The sequence below is a fragment of the Suricata suricatta genome, chromosome X (genome assembly GCF_006229205.1).
Source record: "Suricata suricatta isolate VVHF042 chromosome X, meerkat_22Aug2017_6uvM2_HiC, whole genome shotgun sequence".
Lineage (NCBI taxonomy): Eukaryota > Metazoa > Chordata > Mammalia > Carnivora > Herpestidae > Suricata > Suricata suricatta.
Genome location: NC_043717.1, coordinates 51634753 through 51649444, shown reverse-complemented (window position 1 = coordinate 51649444; position 14692 = coordinate 51634753). Strand labels below are relative to the sequence as shown.

The 14692-nt window shown below is 37.2% G+C and overlaps 1 protein-coding gene across 1 annotated transcript in view; it reads left to right on the top strand.

Moving 5' to 3' along the window:
- The window catches only part of TEX11 (testis expressed 11), a 229182-nt gene that overhangs the window by 7144 nt on the left and 207346 nt on the right, over nucleotides 1-14692 (top strand). The window contains exons 5-7 of the mRNA XM_029929661.1: nucleotides 4729-4809; nucleotides 4901-5020; nucleotides 10385-10465. Of these exons, the coding sequence (XP_029785521.1) occupies nucleotides 4729-4809; nucleotides 4901-5020; nucleotides 10385-10465 (282 nt within the window). The remainder of the gene's footprint in view (nucleotides 1-4728; nucleotides 4810-4900; nucleotides 5021-10384; nucleotides 10466-14692) is intronic.

Below are 14692 nucleotides of genomic sequence, written 5' to 3'. Positions count from 1 at the left end.
GTTGTTGAGCATGTTTTTTCTTCTTTTTTTAAAATAGTTTATTGTCAAATTGGTTTCCATACAACACCCAGTGCTCTTCCCCACAAGTGCCCTCCTCCATTATCATCACCTCTTTTCCCCCCCTCCCCCTCCCCCTTCAACCCTCAGTTTGTTTTCAGTATTCAATAGTCTCTCAGGTTTTGCATCCCTCATGTGTCTGTTGGCCGTCTAGATGCCTTTGGAGAAGTGTCTGATCATATCTTTAGACTATTTCTTCACTGGATTATTTGTTTTTTGGGTGTTGAGTTTGATAAGTTCTTTATAGATTTTGGTTACTAACCCTTTATCTTCTCCCATTCTGTAGGTTGCCTTTTAGTTTTACTGATTGTTTCCTTTACTGCGCAGAAGCTTTTTATTTGGATGAGGTCCCAATAATGAGTTAATTTTTGCTTTTTGTTTTCTTGCCTCTGGAGACATGTTGAGTAAGAAGTTGCCGTGGCCAAGGTCAAAGAGGTTTGTGCCTGCTTTCTCCTCGAGGATTTTGATGGCTTCCTGTCTTATCTTTAGGTCTTTCATCATTTTGAGTTTATTTTTGTGTATGGTGTAAGAAGAAAGTGATCCAGGTCCATTTTTCTGCATATCACTGTCCAGTTTTCCCATCACCACTTGCTGATGAGACTGTCTTTATTCCACTGGATGTTCTTTCCTGTTTTGTCAAAGATTAGTTGGCCATATGTTTACTGGTCCATTTCTGGGTTCTCAATTCTGTTTCATTGATCTGAGTGTTTGTTTTTGTACCATAGTCAGGTAGATTTTTTAAAAGTATCATTGTGAACTCATGGGTTTTAACATTTTTAATGCATTTCAATCCACTGTATTTATTATTCCTATTGAAGCACCTATCTTTGGCCAGGAGGAGCCTCTTAAAGTGATTCTGAAGCCTTTTGACATTACTCTAGTAATCTTTAATAGTAAAACTGAACTATGAATCACAAAAAAATTTGGGATCGTTTTAAAAAATCTTTATTTTTGAGAGAGAGAGAGACAGAGCACCAGCGGGAGAGGGGCAGAGAGAGACGGAGACACAAGAGTCTAAAGCAGGGTCCAGGCTCTGAGCTGTCAGCACAGAGCCCTGTGCAGGGCTCAAACCCACAAACTGTAAGGTCATGACCTGACCTGAAGTTGGACACTTACCTGACTGAGCCACCCAGGCTCCCCTATAATTTGATTTTTTTCAAAAAATTTTTAATGTTTATTTTTGTGAGAGAAGCAAGAGAGAGCGTGAAGTGGGGAGGGACAGAGAGAGAGAGGGGAATTTCTGATATGAGAAGATGTCCAGGCTCATCTTGTATGGTTCTTGCCATAGAGCCGAAATCAGTCCCTTTTAGTGGAGAATGTTATTTAGAAACAACAATCTGGAAATTACAAGTGCTCATTGTTATTGCATTGGTCATTGTTCCTAGACCTTTATATTGGACAGATATATGAAATACATATTTTTTGAAAGGGAAAATATATAATGAGTTCATAGTGATATCTCCAGTTGATATTTAGGATTATAGGATTTTACTTAGCTTCTTGATTTTATATTTGTGTCCCTATTCCTAGTCCTGTTGTTAGTGCCTAACAACATTAATATAATTAATATATTGCCTAATATAATTAATATAATGCCTAACAACATTAATATAATGAATAACTGGTTTTATCCAAAAGATGTATGACAGTTTTGTAAGATAATACAAATAATAAAGAATGATTTCTAAAAGTAATTCAAGAGATTTCTTGCATTGTTTTTATTCTTAGGATCTATCTCACTAGAGATGTATAGTCAAAGTATTGCTTTAATATAATTGAAGTACTGTTTTAAAAGTACTTGAAATTATTTCTTTTTCTGTTATGAAGCTATAGATTGACGATATATGGTTAGATTCATTTTTTTTCTTTGGTTTTGCTTTTTAGCACTTGCTTTTTTCCTGCCATTTTAATTGAATATTGTTTTATAATTGTGCCAAATAGTTACATGGTTCCAAAGTCAAATATACTAAGGGAAGTAGGTTCAGATAAGTCTAGCTTCTATCTGTGTCCTCTCCACCCTGTTCCCCCCTTCCTCTGTGGATGGCTATTTTGTTTATTTTATTGTTTGTCCTTTTGTTTTTTAAATATAAGCAAACATTTGTTTTATAAAAATAAATGTTTCCCCTACCCCGAAGGTTCTTATATAAATAGTAGCATTGCACATACTTTTCTCTACCCTTTTCCCCCCTCATTTAACATTATAACCTAGAAATCACTCCATAGCACTATATAGAGATATTCCTCATTTTTTTATAGCTACATCATATTTGGTTGGTACATGCACCTTATTATATTCAACCAGCTTTCTTCCATAGACATTTCGGTGCTGCAGTGAATTGCTTTGTACATATGTTCTTTTTCCTGTTTTAAGGCTATTGCTTGTAATCATTTCTGTTTTCATTTCTCCTGGTTACCTCAATATATTTTATTTTATTTACTTAAAAAAATCTTTAAAGCTCATTTATTTATATTTGAGAGAGAGAGAAAGCGAGAGAGCAAGGGCGAGGGCAGAGAGGGAGAGAGAGAATCCCAAGCAGGCTTTGCGTTGTCAGCACAGAGTCTGACGCTGGGCTTGATCTCACAAACCGTGAGATCCTGATCTGAGCTGCAGTCAAGAGTCTGACACTTAACGACAGAGCAACCCAGGTGCCCCTACCTCCATATACTTTAATCATATGCCAGTATCACTGTATTAGTTTGCTAGGGCTTCCATAAAAAGTAACATAGACTGGATGGCTTAAACAATGGACATTTATTTTCTCACAATTCTGGAGGCTGAATATCCAAGATTAAGGTTTTGGTAGCTTTGGTTTCTTCTGAAGCATTGGGGTCTACACTGATAGCACAGAGCCTGCTTGGGTTTCTCTACCTCTCTCTGCCCCTTTCTCTCCCTCTCTCTTCCAAAATTAACCAACAAATAACAAAAAAGCTTTAAAAGTGATATTCCCCTGTTTCTATTTGTTAGTTCTCTCGATTCTATTTCCTCAGATATTCTTCTGTTTGTTGAGTGTGATATCCTTTTATGGGGTTGGTTTCCCTCAAATGTTTGATGATTCTTACTCCTATTTGATTTGAGATTCCTTGATAGTCTGTTTAATAGTCATGCTATTTACTATAATCCTGATCCAGTGGTTGATGGAGAAGTAGGACTGGATGTTTTGTTGGAACTCTTTTTCTCCAGCCTATGTGGTTGTACTCATTGTTCTTCCTGGGGAGGAGGGAAGATACCTCTTGGTGGGGAAGCCAGCTGCCTGATACTACTGTTTACATCCAGGATGTTTCCGCATTTTGCATTTTTTATGCATTTTGGTATGTGGTTTTGTTTGATCCCATTTGCTGTCTGTTTTTCAGAGATGCCTTATAATTTCAGGTCAACTAAAGATGCCACTTATTTTCCAGGACTGTTATTGAATAAGAAAAATATGTTTATATTTTCTCTTAATCCCTAGAGATTATGTGTGTGTGTGTGTGTGTGTGTGTGTGTGTGTGTGTGTGTGTATCAGAAATATATGATATGATGTATGTAATCTAGAAATTTATATAAAATTTATACTAAAGTTTATAGTGTACTTATGTCATATATATAAATATATAGGAAAATGTATGATATATTTATTATATATATTTTATACACACACATTAATTCTAGGGATTTGTGGTAAAAGGAGTAGGACTGTAGTGTTTGCTCAGTCCTCCATCTTGATTCAGTTCTTACTTGTTTCCATAGCATTTTTCCATTTTTTTATAGTTTAATTTTTGAGACAGAGCCAGAGCATGAGTGGAGGAGGGGCAGAGAGAGAGGGAGACACAGAATCTAAAATAGGCTCCAGGCTCTGATCTGTCAGCACAGAACCTGACACAGGGCTCGAACCCATGAACCGTGAGATCATGACCTGAGCTGAAGTTGGCCGCTTAACCGACTGAGCCACCCAGGTGCCCCATAGCATTTTTCCATATTACACATCAACTATTTATTTAGATGTCTGTTAGTAATAATATTGTGAGCTTCTTTAGTGTGTCTGGCTTGTAAAGGATACTTAATAAACATTTGTTGGATTAATAAAAATTTTATTAGAGATGTAATTAAAGACTAGAATGAGATATGTTGACTTTTATAGGCTAATGCTTATTATATAACTTTTGTCAAGTATGTGAAACATTAATTTTTCAGAACTGTCTACTCCTATCTAAATTACCTCAATATTTTATTTTAATAGTTCTTAGAAGATATGTTTTCAAATCTATTAATTTTTTATTATTGCTTTTCTTGAGACCATTTCTATTAAATTATGGAGTTCAAAGCATGACATAGAACTACTTTATTTTTGTGGATTACACTACTGAATATTGACAGAGAATTAGATATTTTATCTACTACCTTCCTGGGGCACCTGGGTGGCTCGGTTGAGCGTCCGGCTTTGGCTCAGGTCATGATCTCCCAGTGTGTGAGTTCGAGCCCCACGTCAGGCTCTGTGCTGACAGCTCAGAGCCTGGAGCCTGCTTCAGATTCTGTGTCTCCCTCCCTCTCTGCTCCTCCCCCACTTGTGTTCTGTCTCTTTGTCTCAAAAATGAGTAAATGTTAAAAAATAAAATAAAATATCTGCCACCTTCCTCAACCAGTTTGGAGGAGTTGTGAATTTTAAAAATTATTTTCTAATTTTTCTCTTCCAGATGAATATTAAAACAGGAAAAGGGTGGGTAGATGTTGGAAATGCTGTGATGGCTGATGGATTTTTTCAAGCTGCCATGGTTGTAAGTTATTACTGATTTTTAGCTGTGGCCATTATTAGTAACAGTTGCAGTTATTCTCATCATGACATTGTATTGTGATTTTATTTTCCAGGGTCTGGAGCAGTTATATTGCAAATTAATGCAGAGAAGCTCCACTGAGGCTGATATAACTTTGCAGAAGAGTGCTCTGGAGAAGGACCTTTTCAAAGTTGTTTCTTACCAAGCAGAGGTGGTAGGTATCATAGTCACTACAGTCTTGAAGTGGGGCATTTTGTATATATACATGCAAAAGTGATGAGGTATAACTTATTAGAAGAAAGTCATTGGATTTTTATATAGGATATTATATTTGACCTTTTATTTTATCTCAGTTTTATGTCTGAAGGTAACATTATAAATGGTGTTTGGTGTCTGTGTGGGGGTGGTTGACATTGCAAAGGCTGATATATAAACATCATTTTCAATCATTGCATGTAATATCTGTCGTTTATTTATGGCAGAAGCCTATACTTGAAACACTTGTCTATTTGTGACTCTCTCTTACATTCACAGTCTGCCTAAAATAATTGCCTGAAAAGAGTCTTCTCATTTGCAGTTGTTCTGGGTTGTTTGCTGATGTTTTCTGAAAGTTGGCTGTGTGTTTAAAATTGTACTTTACCTCTGTTTGGCTTGTGGATTTCCTCCTTTGTCACCATGCAGTTAGGTATGCATTTTTAGTTGACAAAATGTAAGCTATGACGAATTTGCTGTCTGTAATTATGTAATTCTAGAAATGAAAAAGACTTTAAAAATCATCTAGTATAATCCACTTATTTTTACTTTTTTAACATCTTTATTGAGATATAATTCATACACTATAAAATTCACACACTTAAAATGTTCAATTCAGTGTTTTAGTATATTCACAGAATTGTGCAACTTCACCACAATCAAGCCAGCAGAGGGAAGGAAGTAATAAAAGATTAGAGCAGAAATTGGAGTGCCTAGGTGGCTTAGTCAGTTAAGTGCCTGACTTTGGCTCAGGTCATGATCTCAGGGTTCATGGATTTGAGCCCCTGGGTCGGGCTTTGTGCTGACAGCTCAGATAGCCTGGATTCTGAAATCAAAATTAAATAAACATTAAAAAAATTAAAAGATTAGAGCAGAAATAAATGATATAGAAACTAAAACAAATGGAATAGGTCAGGGAAACCAGGAGCTGATTCTTTGAAAAAATTAACAAAATTGATAAACCTCTAGCTAGACTTATCAAAAATAAAAGGTCCCAGAGGTGCCTGGGTTGCTCAGTTGGTTAGGTGTCATTTGGCTCAGATCATGATCTCTCAGTTAGTGAGTTTGAGGCTGCATTGGGCTCTGTGCTGGTTTTGTGGAGCCTGCTTAAGATTCTCCCTCTCTCCTTCTCTCCCTCACTCCCTCTCTCCCTCTCTCCCTCCCTCCCTCCCTCCTTCCCTCCTTCCCTCTCCCCCTCCCTCCCCCTCCCCCTCTCTCTCCCACTCTCTCTCTGCCCCTCCCCCAGTTGCACACGCTGTCTCTCTCTCAAAATAAATAAACTTAACAAAGATAAAAAATAATTTTAAAAATAATTAAAAGGACCCAAATAAATAAAATCATGAAAGAAAACCAACACCACAAAAATACAATTATAAGAGAATATTATGAAAAACAGTGTGCCAACAAATTGGACAATCTGGAAGAAATAGATATATTCCTAGAAACATACAAACTACCAAAACTGAAACAGGAAGAAACAGAAAAATTGAACATGCCAATAATCCACAAAGAAATTGAATCAGTAATTTAAAAACCTCCCACCAAACGAAAGTCCAGAGTCAGATGACTTCAGAAGGGAATTCTACCAAATATTTATAGAAGAGTTAATAAGGATGCCTGACAGCGAATCTTGATCTCAGAGTTGTTAAGTTCGAGTCCCATGTTGGGAGGAGAGATTACTTAAAAGTAAATTTTAAAAAAATTTTATGTTTTTTTTTTTTGAGAGACAGAGACAGTGTGAGAAGGTGAGGGTCAGAGAGAGAGGGAGACACAGAATCCAAAGCAGGCTCCAGGCTCTGAACTAGCTGTCAGCACAGAGCCCGATGTGAGGCTTGAACCCACGAACCGTGAGATCTTGACCTGAGCCAAAGCTGGTCGCTTAACCAACTGAGCCACTCAGGTGCCCCAGTTAATTTTTTATAATGTGAAAAGTAACAGGATTTTATTAACTTTTCTATGTTCTTGGGGAAAACCATTCACGTGTAAAAGTTTAACATTTGATGTAAGACATATTCAACTTTATTTTACACAAAGATTTTCATTTGGTCAGACATAATTTTTCATTTCAACAGGACTTTGCCAAGAGTAGAATTTAGTGATTCATTGCTTACATGTAACACCCAGTGCTCAACACAGTAAGTGCCCTCCTTAGTACCCATCACACGTTTAGCCTATACTCTACACACTACCTTTCATCAACCCCCAGTTTAAAAAAAAAATTTTAATGCTTACTTATATTTGATAGAGAGAGAGAGAGAGAGAGAGAGAGTGTGAACAGGGGAAGGGCAGAGAGAGAGCGAGTGAGAGAGAGAGAGAGAAAGAGAGAGAGAGACAGAGACAGAGAGAGACGGAGACAATCTGAAGCAGGGCTCCAGGCTCTGAGCTGTTAGTGCAGAGCCCGATGCAGGGCTTGAACTCAACGAACTGCAAGATTCTGACCCAAGCAGAGGTTGGTTGCTCAACTGACTGAACCACCCAGGTGCCCTGAATGGGAGTGCTATTTGAAACCCCATGAGCAATATGTGGAAGATCCCATTTTCTGCATCCTTGCCAGCATTTGATATCGTGACTAATTATATTAGTTATTCCAGTAGATGTCTAGTGATATTTCATCATGGTTTTACTTTGTAGTTCCCTAATGGTTAATGATGTTGAACATTTTTTCATGTACCTATTTGCTATCTGTATATTCTCGTAAGTGAAATGTAGGCTCATGCTTCTTGTCCATTTTCTAATTGGATTGTTTGATTTTTTTTTATTGTTGACTTTTGAGAGTTACAGACTCTGGATTTGAGTCCTTTGTTGTGTATGTATTTGCAAATATTTTCTAGTCTGCAGCTTGTCTTTTCATCCTTTTAATAGGGTTGCAGAGCAAAAATACTTTTGATGAAGTTTAATTGATTTTTTACAATGGATTGTGCTTCTGGTGTTCTGTCTCAAAACTTTTCACCAAGCTCTAGATCTGAAAGATTTTCTTCTATATTTTTTTTCTAAAAGTATCGATTTGGGGTATCTGGGTGGCTCAGTTGGTTAAGTGTCCGACTCATAGTTTTGGCTCAGTTCATGATCTCACAGTTTGTGGGTTTCAACCTCATGTTGGGCTCTGTGTCACCAGTGCAGATCCTGCTTAGAATTCTCTCTTTCTCTCTCTGCCCCTCCTACCCTCTTTCTTTCTGTCTCTCTCTCAAAATAAATACATAAACTTTAAAAAAATAGAAAAAGCACCTTAAAAAAGTTCTATAGCTTTACCTTTTCTGTTTACATCTATAATTGATTTTGAGTTAATTTTTTTTTATAAGGAGTGAGGTTTGGATTAACTCTTTTTGTTGTTGTTGTTTATGGATATCTAATTGCTCCAGCACCATTAGTTGAAAATACTATCCTTCCATTATTGAATTTCTTTGCACATTTGTTAAATATCAGTTGGCCATGCTTATCTATCTGGGTGTATCTATTTCTGGGATCTCTTTTCAATACCAAATTGTTTTGATCATTGTAGCTATCAGGTAACTCTTGAAGTTGAATATGGAGATTCTTTCAATTTTATTGTTTTTCAGAATTGTTTAATTCTAGTCTAATTCCTTTATCTTCACACATACATTTTAGAATAATAATGTCTACATTTATAAAAATATCTTTTGCTGGAATTATGATGGGAGTTGTGTGAATTTGGGGAGAATTTACATCTATTACGTTTTTTGTTGCTTTTGCTTTAGTTGTCATATTTAAGAAAGCATCATCTAATAGGAGGTCATGAAGATTTACTACTCCTGTATTTTAATCTAAGAATTTTATAGTTTTTAGCTTTTATATTCGAATCAATGATCCATTTTGAGTCAGTTTTTCATATGGTGTGAGCCATTCTTTAGCATTGGGTATCCAGTCCCGGCATCGCTGTTTGTTTCTTCATTTTTTCATTTTCATTTTCACTTTTTAAACATTACTCTGAATTCTCTTTTATGATACACAGTTATCAAAATGCATTCTTTAACACAACTTTACCAACTATTAAGATTTATAAATTATTACCAGCATCACTGTTTTTAAAAGAAGATTTTTCCTCATTGAATTGTCTTTGTACTCTTATAAAAAGTCATTTGATCCTAAATGTAAGGATTCATTTCTGGACTGTTTTATCCCATTGATTTATATGTCCTATGTTGCTACTAATCTCAATTCCTGTAGTCTTGTGGTAAATTTTGAAATTGGGAAGTATGAGCCCTACAACTTTGCTCTTGTTTTTATTTTTAATTCTTAATTATTTTTAATGTTTGTTTATTTTGAGAGAGGGCACGTGTGCATGTGAGCCAGGGAGGGAGGGAGATAGAGCTATTCACAGCAGTTCAGACTATGAGGTTATTAGAAGCCTGTTATAGGACAAAAACCTCCTATTTAAGACTTAAAAATCCCCCTAGGGATGTCTGTCTGCCCAACTCTTCTTTAATTTTTTAAAATATTTATTTATTTTAGAGAGACAGAGAGTGCAAATGGAGGAGGAGCAGAGAGAGAGAGGGAGGCACAGAATCTAAAGCAGGCTTCAGGCTATGAGCTGTCAGCACAGAGCCCAACTTGGGGCTCGAACTCATGGATCGCAAGACCATGACCTGAACTGAAGTCGGCATTTAACTGGCTGAGCCACCCAGGCACCCCTACCCAACTCCTCATTTCATGGGCTGAGGTCATGATCCCAGGGTCGTGGGATTGAGCTCTGCATTAGGCTTATACTAAGCATAGAGCCTGCTTGGGATTCATTCTCTCTCTCTCTCTCTCTCTCTCTCTCTCTCTCTCTCCCTCCCTCCCTCCCTCCCTCCCTCCCTCCCTCTCTCCCTCTCTCCCTCTCTCCCTCTCTCCCTCTCCCTCTCCCTCCCTCTCCCTCTCCCTCTCCCCCCTCATCTGCCCCATTCCCCTGCTTGTGCTCATGCATGTGTGTTCTCTCTCTCAAATAATAAATAAAGATTTAAAAAATAAAAAAAATTCCTCTAATGTAGAGATAAATACAAGAGCAATTCAAGCTGAGGAAACATCTATTAGACATGGCATTTTATCATAATGTAATAGCGTAAGATTGTGCACCAGTTTTGCCATTTCCGGAACAAAGTAAATGACGCCTGTTCACTATTAATTCTTGTGTTACCCAGGATTCTCTTTATTTTTCTATATTTAGAGCTGGCTATTATGTTTAGTTAGACCAACCAGCATTGCTAAAAGACTAGAAAATAAATTAAGACTTTTTAACTCCAATTAAAAATATGTTAAAATTGACTTGTAGACAAATAGCCTGTCATTTTATTTTAACCAATTACTGATAATGTTTTCACTTTCCCAGGCAGTTGCTCTAGGGGATTTTCAAAGAGCATCTTCTTATTCACTGCGCTGTAAAGATATGTTGATAAGGCTCCCCAAAATGGTGAGTGAAATCTTTGCATTATTCTCCAAGAGTTTGAAAATATGCTATATCAAGTTTAGGAGTTCATTTCTACTTCATGCGGCTTTTTAGAGACTGTATTTGAGGTCTGTTTCACTTAGCTGATCTTCGAAATATTTTCTTTGTTCATTACTAGAAGGGGAGTTTAAAAAAGTAAAAGGTTATTTCTTAAAATTTCTTTGCTTTCCTTTTTTGTCAAACCATTTTGATATTTCCTCCGTGTCTCAAGCTATATGCTGACAAAAATGAAAAAGAAAAGAGTTTATTTCCCTGCTGGCAAGGTTGACAACAGTCATATTACTGCCATAGTATTTTTCTATATTGGATTGCAGAGGTGTGAGAAATTTGATAGGGTAAGTAAAGCCTATTTCCCAGACCCGTTCTTATCACAATTCCAGGGCTGAAAAAAATTCAGGTTTGCTAATTTTTAATTTTTCAACGTCATCTCCAATTCTCTTCTTTTTCTTATCTCACTGCCTAGGTCTGTTTCACTCTCTACTATCACAGAGGGAATTGATGACAAAGATATATTTGGATGTTAGGGTGAATGTTCCTACTTGTGAAATTTGTGTTATTCTCCCCCCAGTTCTCTGTTATAATGTAGAACTTAATTCAGTAAATATTTATATATTGCCAGTTATATGCTTGTGCAATCTCCTGTGCACCTCTCTTTCTCTTTCTCTCTTTCTCTTCTCTCCGTGACTAGAGCTCCAGCCCCTCTGCAGTACCTGCAGCCGTTCATCCCCCAAACCGTGTCTACGCACCTCCTACCTCCCACGGTGTGGCCTCTTCTCTCCCTGTAGTTGTGCAGTTTGTTCTGTCAGTCCTCAGGTTGATTTATTGGGTATTCACAATGATTTGATACTTATCTAGCTACTAGCTGTGTTCGAGGAATGAGGTAAGCCTAGGCTCCTCGTACTACTTTGCCATCTTAGCTCCTTATTAGCTTTAATATTAATTATAAACTGCTGCTGTACATCTGTGCTCACAAATGACATATATTGTGTGCCCAATAACATAGATTTAAACTTATTTTAAATATATTTTGCCTTTAAATCATATAGAAAAAACATTTATAAACCAAAACTATAATAATGCTGACTTTTATATTTACCTAGGTATTTTTACCAGTTTAAAACATTTTTGTTTTAAAGTTTTTTATTGGGGCGTGTGGGTGGCCTAGTCAGTTAAGCATCCAACTTTGGCTTAGGTCATGATCTCATGGTTCATGAGTTCGAGCCCTGCATCGGGCTCTGTGCTGACAGCTCAGAGTCTGGAGCCTCATCAGATCCTGTGTCTCCCTTTCCCTCTGCCCCTCCTCTGCTCACACTCTGTCTATCTCTCTCTCTGTACAAAACAAACATCAAAAACATTTTTTAAAATTTATTTACTTTGAGAGCAAGTGCGAGAGCGTGAGTGAGCGAGAGAGAAACGGAGAGGGGGAGGGGCAGGGGCAGAGAAACAGAAAGAGACCCAGAATCCCAAGCAAGCTCTGCAGAGCCTGATGCAGGGTTTGAACTCACCAACTGTGAGATCATGACCTGAGCCTAACTCAAGAGTCAGACGCTTAACTGATTGAGCCAACCAGGTACTCCAAACCAAGTATGGCCTTCTCTAATTTTTTTTTAAATGTTTATTTTTAAGAGAGAGACAGTGAATGAGCAGGCGGGGGGGAGGGCCAGAGAGAGAGGGAGACACAGAATCCAAGCAGGCTCTAGGCTCTGAGCTGTCAGCACAGAGCCCGACATGAGGCTCGAACCCACTAACCGTGAGATCATGACCTGCGCTGAAGCCTAACGATTAACCAACTGAGTCACCAAGGAGCCCCTAACCTAGTACAGTCTTAATAGGACAGGTCCTACTTTGTTCTTTTTCACCATTGTTGTAGCTTTTCTAAGACTTTACACTTCCATATCCATTTTAGAGACAGTTTGTTAAGTTTGGTGGAAAACTATTGGGATCTTGATTGAAATAGCATTGGATTTCTAAATTAATTTGGAGAGCATCACTGTTTATAATATTAAGTCTTCCTATCCTTGACTGTGATGAATCCTAATTTATATAATTTTCTTTAATGTGTTTCAACATAGTTTTGTAATTTTCTGCATAAAGATATTTCATATTCAATTGGTATCAAAAGTGATATCTCAAAGGTTATAGTTTTAAATTGTTTGTCATTGATGTATAAGAATGAAGCTGCTTTTAAATGTTTGAGGGGTGCCTGGGTGGCTCAGGTTGGTTAAGCGGCTGACTTCGGCTCAGGTCATGATCGCAGTTTGTGAGTTCGAGCCTCATGTTGGGCTCTGGACTGACAGCTCAGAGCCTGGAGCCTGCTTCAGATTCTGTGTCTCCTTCTCTCTTTGCCTTTCCCCTGCTCCTGCTCTGTCTCTCTGTCTCTCAAAAATAAATAAACATTAGAAAAATTAAAAAAAACAGTTTATTTGATATCCAGCAACTTTTTTGAACTCTTAATAAAATTTTTTTCTGTAAAATCTCTTGGATTGTTTGTATTTTAATGTTTTTATCATTTTCTTTTGGCTCTGGCTCTGTTGCAATCTATTTCACATTATAAATTACTAAAGGACAGAGACTTTTCTTAATATGTATACTTTGGAGAGTAAATGGACATTGAATAGTATATTGAAAGATATGAGATGAGACTCTTAGGTAGTGTTTAGGAAAAGAAAATGTTTGGTATCTTGCACAGTATTAGAGCTGATAAAGGGAAAAGCACGCGTAGAGAGAGGGGAAAGGGCTGAATTAGAAGATCTAGGGATCTGTAACACAACAGCAATTATGCTTTTGTCAGGATAGGGCTACTAGTAAATGACTTTTAATTCTAGAGTTAAGAGTTTATATTTTATGTGGAAGGTAGTTGATAGAATTATCTTGTTAGGACAATAACAGTTTTAATTTTTTAAAGCTTATTTATTTATTTTGAGAGAGAGAGAGCAAGAGTGAGAGCAAGAGCGAGAGAGAGAGCACAGTGGGGAAGAGAGGCAGAGGATAGAGAGAATCCCAAGCAGGCTCCATGCTCCTGGCACGTGACATGGGGCTTGATCTCACCACTGTGGGATCATGACTTCAGCCAAAATCAAGGGTCAGATCCGGCCATCCCAGGACACTAACAATTTTAAAGATCAGTGAAATTATTTAGTGTGTTTTTGATGGGCTTAAGGTTTAGACAGGGGACCTGAATATCTAGAGCAGGAAATCTTATAATGAGAGGAAATGATTGGATACAGGTTAGAGAAGAGCTAACATAATATTATTTGCTTAAAAGGAATAAATGAATTAAGTAAACCAACCCTCTTTTTTTTCTGAGACATCCTTCCTGTATGCCAAAACTGGGTTAGAAATTACTGTAAAAAGTTAACATGAAGGCAGAAGGTGATTCTGTATTGTTGTTCAGAGGCAGAGATTTTAAGTGTTTGGGAAATTGTGTAGTAGGGTACAAGAGAAATAACTAATGACCTATTATTGGTTATTATTGGGCTATCTGAGGATTAAAGAAAGCTGTCAGGGAGGGATTAGAAGGTAGATGTCTTAAAGTCATTAAGGAAGAAAGCCAGGCAATTATCATTCAATTATGGCTACGCTTATAATTGAACAAAATTTAAAAATACATGATCTGTAAATACATAAAAGTAACAAAATCACAAAGAAAAATAGCTTGGAAGTTGGGACTGGAGAAACAATATGAGGTTTTTTGAGTTAAAATCCTTACATATAAAATAATTTGCAGAAAATGAACTTATCTACTAGTTAAAAATACAAAGCCTCCGATTGAACTGAAAAGTTAGTGATCAAATGCATTGTTAGCAGCAATATCTAATAGAAGTTTAAAAATCATTCATATAATCTCATATTGGCATTATAAAGTAGATATTCAGCCGGAGCTATCAATTCTGGGCTGGTAGATATAGCAGTGGGTCCTGGAGCTTGCACAAGTCCCTTTATGTATGACCAATATTCAACAGACTTACAGATCTCTACCTTCTTTGTATTGTTTTTTTGCCGTTGTATATTGCTTACAAAATGGAGGTTAGCACTCCAAGGAAGGCTGGTAACATATTTCTTAAAAAACCTATTTTTGGGGCACCTGGGTTAAGCGTCCAACTTCGGCTCAGGTCATGATCTGAAGGTTGGTGGGTTTGAGCCCTGTGTCGGGCTCTGTGCTAAATGCTTGCTCAGAGCCTGGAGCCTGCT